Source organism: Schistocerca gregaria, chromosome 1 (genome assembly GCF_023897955.1).
Source record: "Schistocerca gregaria isolate iqSchGreg1 chromosome 1, iqSchGreg1.2, whole genome shotgun sequence".
In the NCBI taxonomy this organism is placed as follows: domain Eukaryota; kingdom Metazoa; phylum Arthropoda; class Insecta; order Orthoptera; family Acrididae; genus Schistocerca; species Schistocerca gregaria.
In genome coordinates this window covers 204,644,163-204,664,195 of record NC_064920.1, presented here as the reverse complement: position 1 = coordinate 204,664,195, position 20,033 = coordinate 204,644,163, and the positions used below count along the sequence as shown (strand labels likewise).

Genomic DNA, 20,033 nt, shown 5'->3' with positions numbered 1-20,033 from the left:
CAGACCGTGCAGCCACTCCTCGCAGCCATAAGTGAAACCTTTGATTTGTAGAGAGTAGATTAAATAATTAGCACAACATACTAACTGATCCCAAAATGTCATCATGTGCTTAGCACAGCCTATCAGCAAGCTGTAGCTCAACACAACAGCAAGAACAGACATAACTTTCTTGCCATTTTTCCCACAAGAAGTGATTGTGTCAAGATTATGTTAGACATAGGTTGCAAGTTGTTTTATAGTTAGAGTTAGATTAATCCGGTAACATTTGGTTTCATGTGCACACAATTAAAAAAAACACCTGATAATGAGCAAAACATGCTGAAAATGTCTAGTAATGTATTAAATTAAGAAAAAATGTGACTTGTAATATAACAAAAGAAATAATTTATTCTTAAGAGTCATGGTACCAACAGTTACCCACTATGGCACAGTCAATTAATCTTGTTTACTTTACAACATACGGATTGTTTGAATTAGTTGATTTTTTGGTAGATGTTCATTCCACTATGTCCACATCTTGACCAGATATGGATGTACTATTATATACTGACACACAAATTCTTAATGTATTAAATATTATGTTTCTGTAGTCCCCAGTGTAGGATTCAAAAATCATTTAGTAATACTTTGTTGAATACATAAAACACAAAATAAATGACACTTGGTTCATAATCACTACTAACGCTGTCAGTTGTACAGTACTGTTAATAAAAAGAATTGGCAATAGCTCAACTTGAAGTAAAATGGGAGGAACAACTCTTAGGTGAGGCAGAAATTAATCACTTAGCCAAATGGTATTAGAATCCACTAAAGTAGAAGTTGATAGTGGTAGATAGACATCACTATACTAATTCCACCAGCTGACTAAGAAGTACATTTTAACGTTAAGAATATATTTAGCCCCTGTAGTTAACTTCGAAACTGGCTATTTTTTTAATAGCACTGAAGCATTTGTCTCTAAGGAGCATTTTCTGTCACTACAGATCAGATGTGAAGTTGAAAATATACATGACAAGACACTGCAATTACTTAGTGGAGAGGACATAATTTTGTCTCCTATTTTTACAAGAATGAGGCTAAAATTTAGCAACTTATAAATTTTATAGTGAGGGCATAGATGTTTTATACTCTTTGTTGAGCTATCCAGTTTTCACTGCGTTCATGATACCCTAGTACTCAATGGACACACCCAGCTGATATGTATGTTACTTCAGCTGTTATATCTGAACAAACATTGGTCTTATGTACGTAGTGTATTGTGTAAGACTTTCATTGTTTTGCAGGACTTACTGGGCAGCTCTGGTGTGAGAGTGGAAGGACTCATGGGCTCACATCGAATTTTTGGAGGCTTTAAAAAAATACAAATTGCCATCTGCACCATAGAAAAGGCAAATAGCTTGATTAACAGGTCAGAACTTTTTTAATATCTCATGAAAAGTTTACAGATAATTATTTTTTTCATTAGTTGATCTAAATTTAAAAAAATACATAAATTAATTTTATCAAGAACAACTCATTCATCCTATGACTGGTTGTGTCAGTAATTAAAATTCTGGTAGTTGTTTCAAGAAAGGAGTTATTTGTTTATTTATTAATTTACTTGTGAATTCATCCATGGATCATCTCATGATGATATAGAATATGGCACGTAATACAATGGAAATAAATAGCTCAAAACATGTGATTTTGGTATTTAACAAGGAAGAAAACATTGAAGGTGTAGCTGTTAAGTTGGGAAAACATGGTTCAGGTAATGTCTGACACTTGCACTCACAGTTTGCTAAGGCAACAGCAGGACATTGCGCTGTAGGAATATGGAATGTTTACATTGTGACTATGTGGTTACATTCCTGAAAGACTTACATCTCAGTAATCTCACTTAACTTGTAGATCTGCTGTTTTTTTTTCTGAAATATCATCAATTACTAATTTCAAGTTTTAGTTTTTTATTGTTATCTATATATCCAAATTTATAATGTATTAAATATTATGTTCTTGTAATCCCCCAATGTATGATTAAAATCATTTATTAATACACTGAAACACAAAATAAATGACTATTGGTTCATAAGCACTACTAATACTGTCAGTTATGCAGTGCTGCAAATGAAAAGAATTGGCAGTAGCTTAGCTTGAAGTAAGATAGGAGGAACAACTCTTAGGTGATGCCGAAATTAATTATTTAGCCAAATGATATTAGAATCCACTAAAATAGAAGTTGATAGTGGTAGGTAGACATCACTGTACTAATTGTAACATGAAACAGGCCAGAGAATAACTATAGTAGTGCTGAGATGTTGTTAATACCTCAGTCAGCTATTGAATAAAGGGGGAGGGAGAGAGAGAGAGAGAGAGAGAGAGAGAGAGAGAGAGAGAGAGAGAGAGAGTGTGTGTTAGTGTGTGTGTGTGTGTGTGTGGGGGGGGGGGGGGGGGAGGTGGTGTTGAATTAGGAGCTGGGTGCTCATATTGCAGTGCAAAAGTGCTGTAGATTCCAGTGGCAGGAGAGCGAGATTGAACTCAGTGGGGACCTGCAATGGGAGCCAGAAAAGAGATGGAAGACCAAATGCCCACTGTCCCTGATGAATGCTGGTAATACTGGCATGGAGGTGGCTGCTGCTACACTAGCCTCTTAGATGGCAGAGACATCTATCTGAGATATCACAACCAGAGCTAATTCCAATATGTGTCTGCACTCCCCACTAGAACTAATTGATGGCCTTGTTGTGCCGAAATTGAGTCCAAAGGTACGCACCCAGATGGGAGCACTTGCACAAGAAAATGTTGCTTCTTCTTTGACCCAAGCAGGCACTGGTAGCAAAACGCAGTGCAATGTTTAGTGGCGATGCACATGCAGCAAATCTGACAGATTGTGCCCATTGACTGGTGTCATTCTGAAAGAGGCTAGGAAGGCATTGAGAGTTGATTCAGTTATGGATGACCTTGTACCCTTTGAAATTTTGGTCTTAAAGGTGCAGACAAAACATTCCGTCAAACTGTTGGAAGTTTGACAGAAGGCACCAATCACTTTCCTGGAAAATGAGTTGCCCAAATAGATGATTTACATCTGTGGGATGGCTCTATTACTTTTTTTTTCATTTAGTGCATCTGGGAGGGGACTTACATGTAGTTACATTTCTCATATTTATCAGTGAAGTATATAACAGAAAATAAAAAAAATGGCCAGTTTTTGCACAAAGTACAATGTTTTTAGTCAACCAGATTTTTCAGCAGAAGAGTGATGTTGACTCTCATATAACAGAATCAATGAACTTCCCGGCAAAGTCGTACAATAATTTTGGAGTCTTAATCCTATCCTTTTGGTATATTTTATGTTATAATACCATAAATGGGTAAAACACAATACCATTGTAAGTATCCCCATTTATTAAAAAACTTTGTTAATAGGATTTGTATTATTTTTCAAAAGCTATACAAATTTGTGTACTTGATATGATATGACATGTTTCTTCTAGGGAGGTATTTTCAATGGTCAAGTCATTTTATATATTAAAAAAAAACTTGCAGTAATATAAATCAGAGATACAAAACAATTTGATTCTGTCATTACTTTTAAGCTTATGATAAGTACTCTGTAGGTATATAGATTGTATTGTTTCAGCGCAACAACAGTAAGATGGCAACCTCTAAATAAAGTAAATAGGTTCTATCTTAAAGAAATTTGTCACTGTGGAGTGAAATATCTCCAGATTCTAAGCTACAAACTAAGTAAGGCTACAGAATAGATATTGGTTATGCACAACAGAAAAGCTCACTCGCAACAGGAAGACAACAAGTGAGGAGTGCCAGTCGGACACAGTAAGGAGGAGGGAAGCACAATGTTTCAATAATTTTGGCTGGGAAAGACATTAGAGTAAATTGGCACTGCCAGGCAGGTTCAGCATAAACTCCTTCGGCAAAGGTAGGAAGAAAGAAAGAAAGAAAAAAAGAAAGAAACGATAGTGTCAATGACACAGCAAGAATCAGACATCGGTGGGCAAAATGAACTGGATGGCCACCTACAGCGATCATGATGCAGATTGGCAGAACAGATGACTGCAGTCTGGCTCTCTCAATAGGAAGAAGACAGTGCCACTGAAAAATTGTCTGGCTCGTCTCGCTTGTCATAAGAGAGACAAAAACGGCACTTGACATTTAGTTTAATGGATTTAGGTAAAGTTGATCAAAAGGTCTGAGAAATGAAAGAACATAGAACTGGCTCCAGTGTAAACATCAGTGCATCCGGCATAAACAAATATGAAGTCATGATGTTGTTAAACTGAGGTGAATTTTAAATGTTAATAATCTAATACTAAATTCTTAATAAAATGGAGATTCTCAGTAAAAATGCACTAGCATTGTGGATAAGTTGTCTACATTGTACATTCCAGCTCACATAGCATTAACATTAAATAAACAGTTCCATAAAAATGTAAAAAAGAAATAGATAATTAATCCATCGTCTCGTAGTACTCGCATAACAGAATAAGGTCCTTTGTGGTCAGTTCTTACAAAAAACATTACATTAACTTCAGTAAAAATGAGGATGATAGAAAATAATAAAATTATTGTAGAAAGACATCACCATTTGCTAAAGTAAATAGGAGGAAACATCTTAAGTGTCCTCAAAGAACCGTGAGCATACATCTTTAAAGTAAATGCAGTAAACATTATCATACTAATACTCGTATACGAAGTCACATGATAAGATTCTAGTAAAAAAAGACATTGAATTTCCTTCTGAGGTAGCTACATACTCAAATTAATAGCCTTTATGGAGAGTTCCGGGGTTGCACAAATACTAGTGGGTAATCACAAAAATTTATTATAACTTACCTGGCACCTTGCCTTACTTGATTTCATCGTTAGAAGAAAGCCAAAATAGGCAAATATTAAAGAAAATCTCAGGGTCTCAACTTGTAATGCTGATTATAAATCAGCCCATCAAGAAACTGGGGATGACAAGTTTAGCAAAAGTTTGTTGCCCATTTTAAGAGAGAAACTCAACTGGCAATTCGATATATGAAGTGATACAAAATGAAGTAGTAAATATTAATCTAAAGAATATCACAGGCATTATGGCAGAGGTAATTGCCATGTATGATGTTTTTCGTCTCTAAAAATTCTTTTTTAATCTGGATTGCTCTAGACAAATAGGAGAATATAAGAAACTTAGCTTGAATTGTTGGAATCCTTAGCCTGCGTCTTACCATCCCTTAGTTTAATGAAAGTTTAAGACAGTGCAGTTCCATCTCAAAATAATTCTACAACCAACACCAAAACAATAAAAGTATATGTAAATGACTCTGATATCATAAAAGCAACACAAATTGTTAATTGTAAAAGGCCCTCAATAGGGTACAATCAAAGTGGAGCAGTTACATGTTCTTTGATCTTGCGATCTTTTTGCTGGCGCTTGTTGATAAGCGGGAACATACCCAAATGAAATTCAAGTTTATTGTTCAAAATACTCACTAGGAAAATTTGGAAATGCAAGTCAACTACCACAAATATTTCCTAAAATTCTAACTGGAGCTGAAGGAAAAGAAAGAATGCACTGAGCGTAAGAACAAAGTGTCCTGAATATGGCTTGGCATGGTGCGGACTCACGTGTGTCGTGAAAACAAACATCAAATTCACAAGTGCGATAGGGAAGGAGAGATAAGCGAAAGAATAATGGTGGCTACTAGAGAATATATGGATGTGAAACTTGGAAAATTGGAAGAGAAGAGAGAAGAATGCTGGAGGTCCTAGAGATGCGGTGCTATAGAAGGATGATGAAGATCGGCTGGACAGACAAAGTAACAAATGAAGAGGTGCTTAGAAAAGCACAGGAAACCAGATCTTTTTGGAGGCACATCCAAACAAGAAGAGACAAACTTGTAGGGCACATCCTACGATGCAACAACATCATAGGAACAATAGTAGAAGGGGCTATTGAGGGAAGGAATCGGCAGGGGCGACCAAGGATATCATAGATGCAACACATCATGAATGACGTTGGATGTAACACACATGTGGAAACGAAGAGGAAGGCAGACAGAAGGGAGGAATGGCGCTCTGCTGCAAACCAACCTCAGGGTTGAACACTAAAAGAAGACTGGAGAAGTGGTTTGTGTGTGTGTGTGTGTGGGAGGGGGGGGGGGGGGGGGGGAGGAGAGTGCTACTTCATCATCTTTTAACAGTTCCAGTTTCATCGACTCATCGACACTGGTAATGTGCCTCTTCCACTTCATCCTGTCTAAATACACCTGTTCACTGAGATCATCATCCACTGTCCATCCTCTGGTCACTAGATCACCCTTAACCAAGTCCATCCATTGGGTTCAAGGACTTCCTTGAGGCCTTTTCCCATCCACTTTTCTTTCCAAATTTATTTTGGCTGTTCTAGTTGGCTCGATTCTCATCACATGCTCGTACCATCGAAGTCTAGTCAATTTAATAGGGTTGTCTTTATTCCTCACTCCTTAACTTGTCCGTTTTGGTCTTTTGTATGGTGCATCTAAGAAATTTCATCTCGGATGCTTGCAGTCTTGATGATTCTCTTTTTGTGAGGGTACATGTTTCAATACCATTGGTCAATATTGGTATGAAACAGCTATTAAACAAAATCAGTTTGGCCTGTTTTGGAATCAAATCATCACATAAAAGTGATCTTACTTGTTGATAGAGTTCAGATACTTTTTGCACTCTGTTGGTGATTTCATTTCTGACCAAATTATCACTGGAGATTACGCTTCCAAGGTAAGGAAAACTATCCGCACACTCTAGTCAGTGGTCTCCTAGTTTAACACTTGCTGGTTGTCCATCTATGTTGACTGCCATCACCATCACCATTGCCTTGGTCTTGCTGATGTTGAGGTTATATTTCTGGAACTGAGATTTCCATTCATCGAATCTAATCTGTACTTCCTCTTCAGTTTCACCCCATATCATGATGTCATCAGCAAAGGCAAATGCATTCAGTTCACCTGACTTCTCCTTGGCACTCTTCTTTATAGTATCCATAACAGTGATGAATAGTAGTGGGGACAGTGCACTTCCTCGCTGAGCCCCACTCTTGGTCTCAAACCATGATGATCATTCCTCTCCAATTTATACATAGCTATTACAGTCTTTGTTCATCTGAATTTTTCTTATTAGTCCTTCAGGCACATTCTTTTTCCTCAGGCATTCCCAGATCTTATCTCTTATATCACTATCATAGGTTTTTTCTAGATCTGGGAATACAATGGCCAGGTTCTTGCCTTTCTCCCAATACTTTTCCATCAACATGCGGGTGCTAAAAATTAGATCTATTGTTGATCTGTTACTTCTGAAGCCAGTTGTTCCTCCTCCAGCTGTGGTTCTGTGATAGTTCTCTGTCTCTTTTCTATGATCTTTTCAAGTATATTCAGCCCGTGAGACAATAGGGTTATTCCTCTATAGTTTGTGGTGCAGTGGTTAGACACTGGACTCGCATTCAGGAGGACGATGGTTCAATCCCGCGTCCGGCCATCCTGATTTAGGTTTTCTGTGATTTCCCTAAATCACTCCAGGCAAATGCCGGAATGGTTCCTCTGAAAGGGCACGGCCGACTTCCTTCCCCATCCTTCCCTAATCTGATGACCACGCTGTCTGTTCTCCTTCCCCAAGCAACCAACAAACCTCTATAGTTGGTGGGTTTCCGCCTGCTACCTTTCTTAAACGGGGGAATTATTACACCCTTGCTGCAACCTGCAGGTATTTTGTTATCTGCCCATATGGCACTTAGTACTTGGCACAGCCATTTAATGCCTTGGATAGCTGCTGCCTTTATCATGTCTGCATTCACTTCATCTGCACCTGAAGATTTTTCTTTAGGTATAGATTTTAAGGCTGCCTCTGTTTCTGTCCAGATGATGGGAGTTTCCTCATTGTAAATATGGATTTCTTGTTCTGTATTTGGTTCCTCAATTGATCTATTTAATAGGTTGTCAAAATGGTTTTTAAGAACTTCTCTCATATCACTTTCTGTCCTAACCAGATTTCCATTTTCATCTTCCAGTGCTCTTATGGTATTCATTGGTTTTCTTCTACCTCTTATAACCCTATACTACAGTTTCTTATTGCCTCTACTGTCCTCCTCCAATCTCTGAGTGAGTATCTTCCATGCCTTGGTTTTTTCTTCTGCAACTGTTCTTTTAACTTCCATTTTCTTGATTCGGTACATTTGTTCGAGGTTTCTGATCTTTGCCTCATCTCTAATAAGTTCCGGTTTATTTTTTTCCTGATCCCTCTCTTTCTTGAATAGATTTCTTTCCCTGACAACTGATCTTGCATTTTTATTCCACCAAGGTGGAATTGTCTTTCCACAAACTTTGGTGGCTTCCTTTACCAATGTGTACCTTAGTCTGGTCTGTTCTGCGTCTCCTTTCATCTCTTGGTAACAGGGATTTTATCCAGTTCTGATATTGGGCTCTCTTCTCTGTTTTCTGGAGTTCCCACACTTCAATTTTTGGCATGTTCTAGTTCTGTACTTTTGGTACATGGAAGTTTCTCAGGTCCACTACTACTAGATGGTGATCACTGTCAAGGCTTTCACTAGAGATTACTCTGACATCAATTACCATTCTACTCCTCAGTTCATCTGTGATGACGTAATCAATTACAGTCTTTGGTAATCCACCCCAACTGTATCATGTTGTCTTAGGGCTCTGTCTCTTCTCAAACCAACTGTTTTCCACCACCAACCCTTTCCTCATACAGAAGTCAAGGAGATGCACACCTTCTATATTTCTTCCACCATATCCATGGGGTCCCATTACATTCTCGTATCCTGTTCTATCTGTCCCGGTTTGTGCATTTAGCTCTTCTATAATGATTGCTCTCTCTTTACTAATGACTTTTTCCAAATCTTCAGGAAACTGTTTCTTATCCTCTTGACAACATCCAGTTTGAGATGCATACACCTGTACTAAAATTAGTTTTCCTTTCCCTAAATGTACAGTCATCTTATTATTCTCTCACTAATGTACTGAATGTCAGTGACTCCTTCTAGATCTATATTCATGATGAAACCGACACCATTCTTCATCTCTTTGTTATTTTCTTCCTAATACAATGTGTACTGTTTCCTTAATTTCTTCATGCCTTTCCATTTCCATTTTGTTTCACTCATACCCAGTATCATTAATTTTCTCCTTTCCATAAGGCCCCCGGTTATTCAAATTTTCCTGTGTGGCTAAGTAAGTTGATGGTCCCAATACATGTAAGTCTTCTCTGGGATTTTTGCAAGACCCTGTCTATCATCAGGCCGTAAAACATCATCCCTGACATGAGTGTGCTCATGCAGGTATCTTAATCGAGTTTCAAGGCTCTTATGTCTCTTGAAAGCAACTACAAATAAGCTCTTTTACTGCCTTGCTAGGCCTAACATAATTGAGGATTTTCTTTCAGCATTAAGCTTTGATAAGCGAGTATCATACTACAAGACAGTAGCTGCTGGTTTTGGTCCACCCCGGGTATTTTATTTCCCTGGTACCCACCATATCTGGTGAGCATTGCCCTATCCACCATCTGGGGAGGCACCTGATGGGAGACCAGCAAATTCCACATGGAGCTACTTGGTTTGATGTAAAACAAGGGTCCTGCTTGAAGGGAACACGGAATTGAAGGGTATGAGGAGTAGGCATTGCTAAGTGCAAGGTTGGGGGAGAAAGTGGGAAGACATCATAATGCAGGGCAAAATGGGGAGGAGAGAGGAATGGTGTGCTGTTACCAGAGGTGTTAAGGCAGACAGGGAGGTGAGCGAGTGCAAGAGGAGGAGGAGGAACAGGTGACATGTCCAGTACTAACAACACAACTGCTTTTGCTAAAGCAGGCTTGAAGAAAGCATATGTTTTTAAATGCACTGCTAGTAGCAAGTACTAGCAGCATGATGCTAAATATGGGTAAAGCAGAGTAAGACAATGTTATTTAACAGAAGGTCGTACATGAGCTATCATCAGCAGTAAAGATACCTTCAAACAAAAATACAGTAACTGATTAACATGCAAATTTAACTCTGTACAGTGTAATTGTCTATTTATAATTTCCTGCTGTGGGTGTCCCTGCTCATTCTCCACTGAACAATTGACTACAGTGCTTTAGTACATAGCAACACTTAAAGCAAAAGGAAGAGAGAGCCAGGCATTGACGCCAAGACCCTCAGTGGAGCAGGTGAGATGCTGCGATAAATGGTTGGCAGGTGGGCTGCTTTCATAAATGGGTGGAAGATGAGCTGCTTCGATAAATGGGTATCAGGTGGGCCATATGGCCACAGATGGAAGTGAAACAGCACTGCCTAGGAAAGGACGGCACAACACAAGTCATCAAGGGGGGACCCGGCGTGACCAGATGCTAATAGCATGGCCCCATAGCATACACAGCAGCCAGCAGGCCTGGATAAGGCACAATGTAGCCCCGGCAATGCTCTCAGCCAGATCCTGAATGCATTTTAGTGGCAAGGCAGTGTGGCCAACCATGGGGCATTCATTGGACGGTTGACAAGGCAGACAGGTTTGCACATAGGCACTGTTTGAAGCCATACTCAGAGTGTGTTTGTAAAGGCTCAGCTGGAGTCTACAAAAGAAAAAAAATCAAACTAAATCCCAAAAAATTCCCAAACTACGAAGGGCACATTGCACATTGATGTAAAATAAAATATGGAATTTATGCACTCCCAAAATAACAATCACCCTACCTCCTCTGTTTATGAATAATATTTTTGAGCCTTATTTAAGATTTTGGAAACAAATGCTGCAGGCTTTTTGGGACTATCTATGAACTTGTGAGCAAGATGGTCCTTATGCCATGAGAAAAGGCACCCATTGCCATAATCATTGATAATTTACAGTGATACTTCATTGAACAAAGGACTGACAGTAGGCAAGTTCTGAAAGTTTGAAATGACTGGTTGCAAGATTTGGACCATTGAAGAGGAGTACCCATCTGCACAACTGATTCAAATGGTTGAACAGTAGAAGTTGCCTAAGGAAAAAAACTGGACATTGACAAGTGATCTTGCCGAGAAACACATGGAGACCTGCTGCCGGTTTTCAACTGGCATATTTTTGATGACCTTACCATTGTCCTGTCTCATTTGTTACTCATCTTCACTAAGGACATGTCATAGGTAAGTGACGGAAAGTTAAAAAAATTTCCTCTTAAGATCTATTTCAATCAGAGCCACAAAAACATAACGCAGTTTGTTCCTCCTTGTACAACACATAACCAGGATGTCATCAAGATAGTTGATGAATTGGAGAATAGATGCTATCAACTATACTAAAAACATTTGGAAAACAGCAGACACACTTGTAACCTCAAACTGACTCGCAACTTATATTTGTAAAGGCAAAAAGGCATATTCAAAGAGGGAACAACTGCAGAACACTTCCGTCCAATATCTCTACTTAGCTGTGCTTACAAGCTATTAGAAAAGAATGATTCTAAACCGAATCCAAGATCAAATTAATGCTATGATACCACCTGAACAAGCTGTATTCAGACCTTATAGAAGCTACTGTGAACAAGTGTTCTCCTTGACTACTCACATAGATTCTGGATACCAAAAGAAACTTAAAACTGGAGTAGTGTTCATTGACCTGTCAGCAGCTTATGACACAGTGTGGCGTGAGGGCCTATTATTGGAATTTTTGAGAGTAATACCTTGCAAAACTCTAGGCAATCTCTTAAGTAACATGTTAAGCAATGGGTGGTTTAAAGTACATCAAGGGGAAGAGAAAAGCAGATGGCATGTACCTCAGGGCTCTGTTCTTGCTCCAGTGTTATTCAGCCTCTACACAGCGGACCTACCGAATTTGACCTGCCAAAAATTTCTATATGTAGATGACCTGTCAATTTCATACGAGAGTGAAGACCTTTCTGAATGTGAAGAACACCTAATGGACAGCCTTACTAAACTTTGAGTATTTTGAGACATGGCGACTGAGACAAAATGTTTCTAAAACCGATGTAAGCCTGTTCCACCTTTCTAATAGCCTTTCATCAGCAAAGATCAGTCCACAGTTCAGCCCTCTTGGCACAGTCAGATACAACGAAAGCCCAAAATACCTGGGAGTCACTCTGGACAGAACTTAAACATACAGAAAACACCTTTCCAACTTGGCCAAGAAGATACAAACATGAGTGAATCTTGTGAGGAAGCTGGCAGGCAGTACATGGGGAACAACCACATCAGTCCTCAGAGCAGCATCCCTTGCACTGGTATACTCTGCAGCAGAATACTGTGCACCAGTTTGGCTCTGAAGTGCCCACGTAGTGAAAGTAGACGTTTTTTGAACTCAGTTATGAGAGTAATTAGTGGTACAGTCCGGCCTACACCTACTTGCTGGCTTCCAGTGCTTTCAAACATCTGTCCACAAGACCTCCGTCGAAAGGCTGCTCTTTACAATCTCTGTCAGCAAGTTTCTGAAAACAACTCGATCCTTCTTCATGACAACTTGCTATCACTGCCCACAAAACACCTCAAATCTAGAAGACCAGCGTATGAAATGGGAGTCCAAATGTTATCCACAGGATTTGACCAGTACACAGTGGAAACGTGAGTGGCAAGCTTCAAGAACCGGAAACCACGAACTTGTAGACAATCCCTTCTACCAACCGAGGGAGGTGTGGGTGCAGTTAAACAGATATTGGATTGAAGAGGGTAGTTGCAAATACAACATGCACAAGTGGGGCTTTTCAAGTGACAGTGTGTGTGACTGTGGTGACACCCAAACAAGGAGCGACAATGTGGATGTATGTCCAATCACACGCTTCCCTGGTGGCATTGAGAAGTTCCATCAAGCATCCCGCGAGCCACTCAGCTGGATTGAGTCCATCAACATCCGGGTGTAGTCTGAGCCATTTTAAAACTTGTGTAGTGTATATAATTTCACATGTTCATTTTTATATATATATTGCTTTGTTTTGCTAAATGTGTATTACTGTAATTGATGCATACAACAATAAATAAATAATGCCATGTTTTTCTCAACTCATCAACCAACGGGAGCTGCAAATAAGCTTCTGTGAGATAAATTTTTGAAAAGAACTGACCACCAGCTAATTTTGAAAGAGTCTTTGGCTGGGTTAAGGGGTATAAATCAATTTCCACTATGGGATTGACAGTCAGTTTTAAATTGTCGCACTGCATTGGGTAGCACCACCAGAGGGAAGAGGTTCAATGGCTAAAAGAAATAGACAAAAGCACTTGGTGTTGATCCAACCTGACTAATTCCAATTTCATTTCATCCTGCAGGGCCAACAGAATGTGCCTGGCTTTTAAAAAAAATCTATGAGTGAGTGCCAAAGGTTGTAAAACAACGTGTGCTGAATATTCTTTGCTGTACCTAGGCCAGGCTCAAGTTACAGCACAAACTGGGAATATAATGTGTCAGTTTCTTCATGCAGCACTGAAATCAGTGAATTGTATTAATAGATTACTGAATAGAAAAAAACAAAAACTGATTAGGCATCAAGTCCAAAAATATTTTGCACAGACTTTTTGGCAACCACAAGTAAAGGCAGTGTTCTTGTCCTTGTTTATATTTCACCGACAGCTTTGTTTATTCTAACAACAGAAATTCATAATGTCTGTAAGCCCACAATTTGGAATGCCCACAGTCCAAGAGCTGGCTGAGTGCCAGTACTATTCAGTATATCGATTGATTTATTGTAGACACAGGTGCAAATGTTATCAAATAAGAATGCTGATGAAAGGGATTTTTATTTGTATATATAATGATGAGGCTGCTTGATTTTTATACTTTTTAATTTACTGGACCGGTATTGTGCACATGCTGATCATCTGTGGTCCTAAAGAGATACATAGAATTAATACATAATAAATGCTATGCTTCATTTGTAATAAAATGAGAGAGTGGTATAAAGTACAAAAATTAGTAGAACATCTGAAAAATTCTACGAAGACTTAAAAGTGAAATATGAATAAGTACTAAATAGTTCAACACAAAGTACACATAATTGTAAACACACTCAACTCCCATAACATACAGCTCATAGTATTTATTATGACTTATTTTTATATATCTTCTGTAGGATCACTGATGATGAACATGAGCTCGATACCAGTAAGTAAATTAAAAAATATAAAAACTGAGCAGCATTGTCACTATTTATACTCATAATTTCATCACGTTAATGTTATTTTTCATGAAGCTACTGTATGATCACATCCTATAATGTTGTTGATCCAGATTGTAGAAACACATAGCTGGGCACTCGTTCAACACTGATGTACTTTAGCTATGTGTCCCTTATGAAGTGCTGTTGGCACTCGGCAATATAATGAGGTCACTCAAGAAGTGGATGTAATGTGTAACAGTCAGGACAGCCAGGCAATAATCAAAAATGTCACATCCAATGCAACTGAACCATACTAGGTGGAGCAGAACAGCACTGACAAGTTGCCAATGGGTAACAGTGTAACAATGGGTAACACATGTTTATCATTTAAGGATCAGCAGGAAAGTTTCATTGCACTTTGTCAGTCTTTACTGAGGCCATTGTGGATACAAATGAATTTACATTTCCTACTTGATCCTTGAATACCTGTGATCCACGAAACATAGCATTCCGAGTTTGCTTTACTATGTTGCAAAAATTCTCGTCAAGCTGCTACCACATGCACTTTAGTAAAAAAATGTTTTTTCGATGAAGCATAAATTTCCCGATGAGGTAACTATGAGGATTATGACAAAAGGGACCAATTTCTGCGTGAGGTAATGCAATTGGGGGCTGGTGTATATCAAAAAAGCACACTATCATTGCTGAATGTCATTTGCTTGGGAATGTAGTGGTAACCAGTTCTCGTAAACATCCCAGTCCTCCTGTGCATCATTAAGTGGCTGGAAAGCCAGAATAGCTGACAGTGCTTGTGGCTGCTGTCGAGACAAGCTGGTTAGATGTTCCACTAACTCCTGATGTTGACTAAGCTGCCATTGCCATAATTCCAAAACTTTTGCATCCATGATAGCCTGTTCTAGCATCACCATCAGATTGTAATAAGAAATGATAACTATTACCTGAAATTAAGAAAAAATTAAGCTCATGAGTTTTAGGTGGTTTTATCTGAACAAATAGCATGCAAATTAATAACCTGATAACTATACAGTTCACTCCCATTAACGTGATCATTGACACTGTTTGACATCAACGTGCAATAACCGCTCACAGACGAGAGGTGGCAGCACTAGCAGTGTTGGATATATAAAGTGTGTCAGAGGGTGGCAACACAGTGCAGTCATCATTGTAATATGGAAATGGAGTGATTTATCTTATGTCCAACGGGGCCTGATCATTGCATTTCAGACCAAGGGTGGAAGAATTTCCAGAATGCCTTCATAGTCAAAGTATACTGTGCATGGCTAAATGGCGGTATCCAAAACTGGACCTGAGGCAACTGTGGTGCTCCACAGGCTGTATGTGACAGGGCTGAACGATAACTTCGGAGATGTGAATGGGCAAATAGATATGCAACTGCTGAGCAACTGGTCATACAGATGAACCAAGGGCTACCAACACTGTCTCCTCAACGACTGTTCATTGAGCATTGCTGCCTATGGGCCTTCACAAATGGCACCTGGTTTGTGCAACTCTGCCGACTTCTGGTCATCGACAACGGAGGCTGAAATTTACATGCCAGTACCACAGCTGGACGTCCGCTGAATGGTGACAGGTAACCTTTTCAGATGATCCATGTTTCATGCTCAATTAGACACATGACTGTTGCCGTGTAGAGCATGAAACTTCTGAAAACAAACACCATGCAACAATCAATGGAAGGGTCCAGGACAGAGGGCATTCCCTGGGTAATCTCGTTATTCTGGAAGGCACAATGGATCAGCACAGGTACACATCTATTCTTGGAGCCCATGTCCACCCCTACATGCTGTTTATTTTTCTTCAGCGTGATAGCATCTTTCAGCATGATAGTGCAACATGTTGCACAGCTCACGGTGTGTGTGTGTGTGTGTGTGGGGGGGGGGGGGGGGGGGGGGTTTGAAGAGCACCAGGATGAGTTGACTGTACTCCCATGGTCACCAAACTCCTCAAATTTAAACCCAATCAAGAATCTGTGGGACCACCTTGATTGAGCTGTTTACTCTGTTTACATCTACATGGACCTCTACCTACATATACTTATATGGCTATGGTTCTGTTCTTTTGGACATGTTGGGGCGGGACACTACAAATGTATTGTGTGGACATACAAGGTGAGAATGTGGGTCTTGCGTGAGGCATGTACGAGATAGTCCCTGCAGTCGTGCTATCCCCTGTGCCCTCGGTGGCTCAGAGGGATAGAGCATCTGCTATGTAAACAGGAGAGCCTGGTTTCGAGTCCCGGTCGGGGGCTCACATTTTTACCTGTCCCCGTTGATATGCCTTCCTTTTATTTGACCTGGTATGGATCCATCAGCAGCCTAAACATAATAAAAATTAATTCTATTTTCATTCTACATATGTAGTCTGGAAGTCACCATATGGTGCATGGCAGAGAGTACTCTGTACCACTACTAGTCATTTCCTTTGCTGTTCCACTCGCAAATAGAGTGAGGGAAAACGATTGTCTATATGCCTCCATATAAGCCCAAATTACTCGTATCTAATCTTTGTAGGCTGTATGCAAAAGGTATGTTGGCAGTAGTAGAATAGTTCTGCAGTCAGCTACAAATGCTGGTTTTGTAAATTTTCTCAGAATTTTTTCTGGAAAAGAATGTCACCTTTCCTCCAGGTATTCCCATTTGAGTTCCTGAAACATCTCTGTGATAGTTGCGTGTTGTTCACACCTACTGTAACAAATCTAGTAGGTCGCCTTTGAATTGCTTCAATGCCTTCCTTTTATCTGACCTGGTATGGATCCGAAATACTCAAGCAATACTCAAGAATAGGTTGCACTAGTGTACTGTATGCGGTCTCCTTTACAGGTGAACCATACGTTTCCAAAATTCTCCCAGTAAACTGAAATCTACCATTCACCTTCCCTACCAGAATCCTCACATGCTCGCTCCATTTCATATCAGTTTGCAATGTTAACCAAGATATTTAAAGAACATGACTGTGTCAAGCATGAAACTACTAATGGCATATTTTAACATTACTGATTTGTTTTTCCTACTCGCCTACCTCAACTTACATTTTCCTGCACTTAGAATTAGTTGCCATTCATCACACCTACCAGAAGTTTTGTCTGAGGTATCATGTATTATCCTACATTCACTGTGTGACAACACCATCCCATATGTCACAGCATCATCACCAAACAACTGCAGATTGCTACTTATTCTGTCCATCAGATCATTCATGTATACATAAAATAATAGTGGTCCTATCACACTTCCTTGGGGCACTTGTGATGGTACCCTTATATCTAATGACCACTCCCCGTCAACAACAACATACTGGGTTCTATTACTTCAGAAGTCTTCAAGCCATTTACATATCTGAGAACCTGTTCCAAATACTCGTAGCTTTGTTAAGAGTCTGCACTGTGTCAAATGCTTTCCGAAAATCTGGAAATATGGAATCTGCCTGTTGCCCTCCATCTATAGCTGGCAGTATATTGTTAGAAAAGGGCAAGCTGAGTCTTGCATGAATGATGCTTTCTAAAACCATGCTGATTCATAGATGTAAGCTTCTCGGTTTCAAGAAAATGTATTATATTTGAACTGAGAATATGTTTAAGGATTCGACAGCAAACTAATGTTAGTGATATTTATCTGCAGTTTTGCGGGTCCATTCTTTAGAATTTTGCTTTGGGTGAGAGATTCTTGAAAAATGTAAACTCAAATTAAGTAAGGGGTCAATGCTGTAGAGTACTCTTTGTAAAACCGAACTGGGATTCCATTTGGACCTGGTGATTTATTTGTTTTCATCTCATTCAGTTGTTTCTATACACCAGGGGTGCTTATTACTGTGTCGTCTATAACGGGGTCAGCTCAGTAGTCAAACAATGATATGTTTCTATGATTCTCCTGTGTGAATGATTTATTAAATATGGAATTTAAAATATTGGTTTGTGTATTGCCATCTTCAGCTGTCACTCCAGACTGGTCAACAAGTGCTTGACTGGTAGCCTTATACCCACTTAGCAATTTTACATTGGACAAGATGTTTTGTTAAGGTATGATGGTGCTAGTTGTGGTATGCTTCACTCATAGATCTTTCCACAGATACGCGTAACTCTACTAATCTTTGCCTGTTGTCATTTCTCTTTTGAACTAAGAATGCAACAGCCCGTGCTTCCTCAGCATTTTTCAAATTTCATTGTTAAACCATAGTAGATCTTTTCCATTCATAATCCTACTTGGCTCCTAGTTCTACACCATGTGCTTCATAATCTGTTTAAACTTTGGTCATAATGTCTGTACATTCATCTTATTGGAACTAAGTGATGTCAAGTTACTGTCTGTGTGAGGTGCTAACAACTGCTTATCTGCTCCTTCTAACAGAAACACTCTCCTAGTCTTCTTGAATGATTTATTTATTTTTGTAACAATATTAGCTACAGTGACAACTATCGATAAGGTCCAGTCTGTCTGAATCTACGAGATCTAAGGTATTTCCATTGTGTGTGGTCTGTCGAAGTAGCTGCTCAAGGCGTTTTTCAGATAACATGTACTTTACAAGACTGTCTCTCTGTAACCCCACAATGAATCTATTATACATCCCAGTCTATACTCTGTAGGTTATATTTGTCTCCAATTAGTATTGCATGAACTGGTTATTTGTGTGCTGGTGAATGTAGACTTTCTTTGAATGACTCTAGCAGTGTCACAGCAGAATCAGCTGCCCAATAAAAATCCAGCAATTAACTTGGTTTCACCCAGATGTGTTACGTGCGACCAGATAACTTCAGTGTTGCCTTCAACTTTGACCTCAATAGAGACAATAATTTTGTCAACTGCAATGAACTCTCCCTCTTGTAGGCATGTAATCTGTCTTGACAATATACTTTCATGACTTGCTAAATATCTGAGAGTTTTCTACTTTGGGTTTCAACCAGCTCTTGGCCCCAAGAATAACTTGAGCATGAGAACTCTCCTGGAGGGCAGTAAATACAGAAACTTTGTTACGAATACTTGACAGTTTAGTGTTAAATTTCTGATAGTTTAAGTGTCTTTAATCTGAACACATTCTGACTTGCTTTTCTGTGTATCAGCTGGCCAGTACCTCAAATTACTGCACAGTACCTCAAACTATGGCGTAGCTTAAAAGAACCTCTTGTAGAATCCACAAGTACTCTGCTACAAGAGTAGCTGTTTTCTTTCTGTTGTGAATCCCTGACCTATGAAGGGCAGTCCTACAAATCTGTACCTGGTAACGCGGGTCTGGAAATCCACAGCCATGACTCTCACAGATTTGATGAAGCCTTTGGTTGCGACTCCACTCGGTCCAACTCAAGGGAACCTGATCAAGTCTCAGAATAAAGCTCTGCTTACACCCTGACGCAAGGTCAGCAGCCTTCGCCATCTCCTCCAGCTTCCTGTATGAACTGAGGGTGACTTCGGAACCCATGTGAGCCACAACTGTCAGATGAATTCACCCTGCACACTTGATAGCCACAGGCAAGGCCACCTCCACATCTTGGATGAGGCCTTCTGGCAGACATACCTAGTGCACACTTGCTTTCTTTCCAGCCCTGAACTCTGTCTTTCTAAGGAGCTCCATTACGTGCCTAAAATTGGAGCTTCCAATAACTAGCAGACCCCTGTCCTCGTGTGCCTGCTTGGACGTTACTGAATGAGTGTCCACCTGTTCTCTCATAGAGGGAATAGGCCAGCCTCCACGTTGGTCCTCCACTTCAAGCAATGCAAATGGATTACCATCAGTCACTCGTCCCACTGTGAGATGGATCCACTGCATTGGGTATACCAGAAAAGGCCTCAGCTTGTGATCCTGTAGATGAAACATAAGACAACACATGGAGTGGCCCATGTGATGCACCAGATTCTCCGCCATCACTACACTCTGAGGCAGCGCCCCGAGGCAACTAACAGTAGCCAAAACCA

General features: G+C 39.7%; 1 protein-coding gene across 3 annotated transcripts in view; it reads left to right on the top strand.

Moving 5' to 3' along the window:
- Positions 1 to 20,033, top strand: part of LOC126336904 (DNA polymerase theta-like) — a 303,016-nt gene that overhangs the window by 65,536 nt on the left and 217,447 nt on the right. For all 3 annotated transcript variants that reach the window (XM_050001035.1, XM_050001043.1, XM_050001052.1), the window contains exon 4: positions 1,284 to 1,408. In XM_050001035.1, coding sequence (XP_049856992.1) covers positions 1,284 to 1,408 — 125 coding nt within the window. The remainder of the gene's footprint in view (positions 1 to 1,283; positions 1,409 to 20,033) is intronic.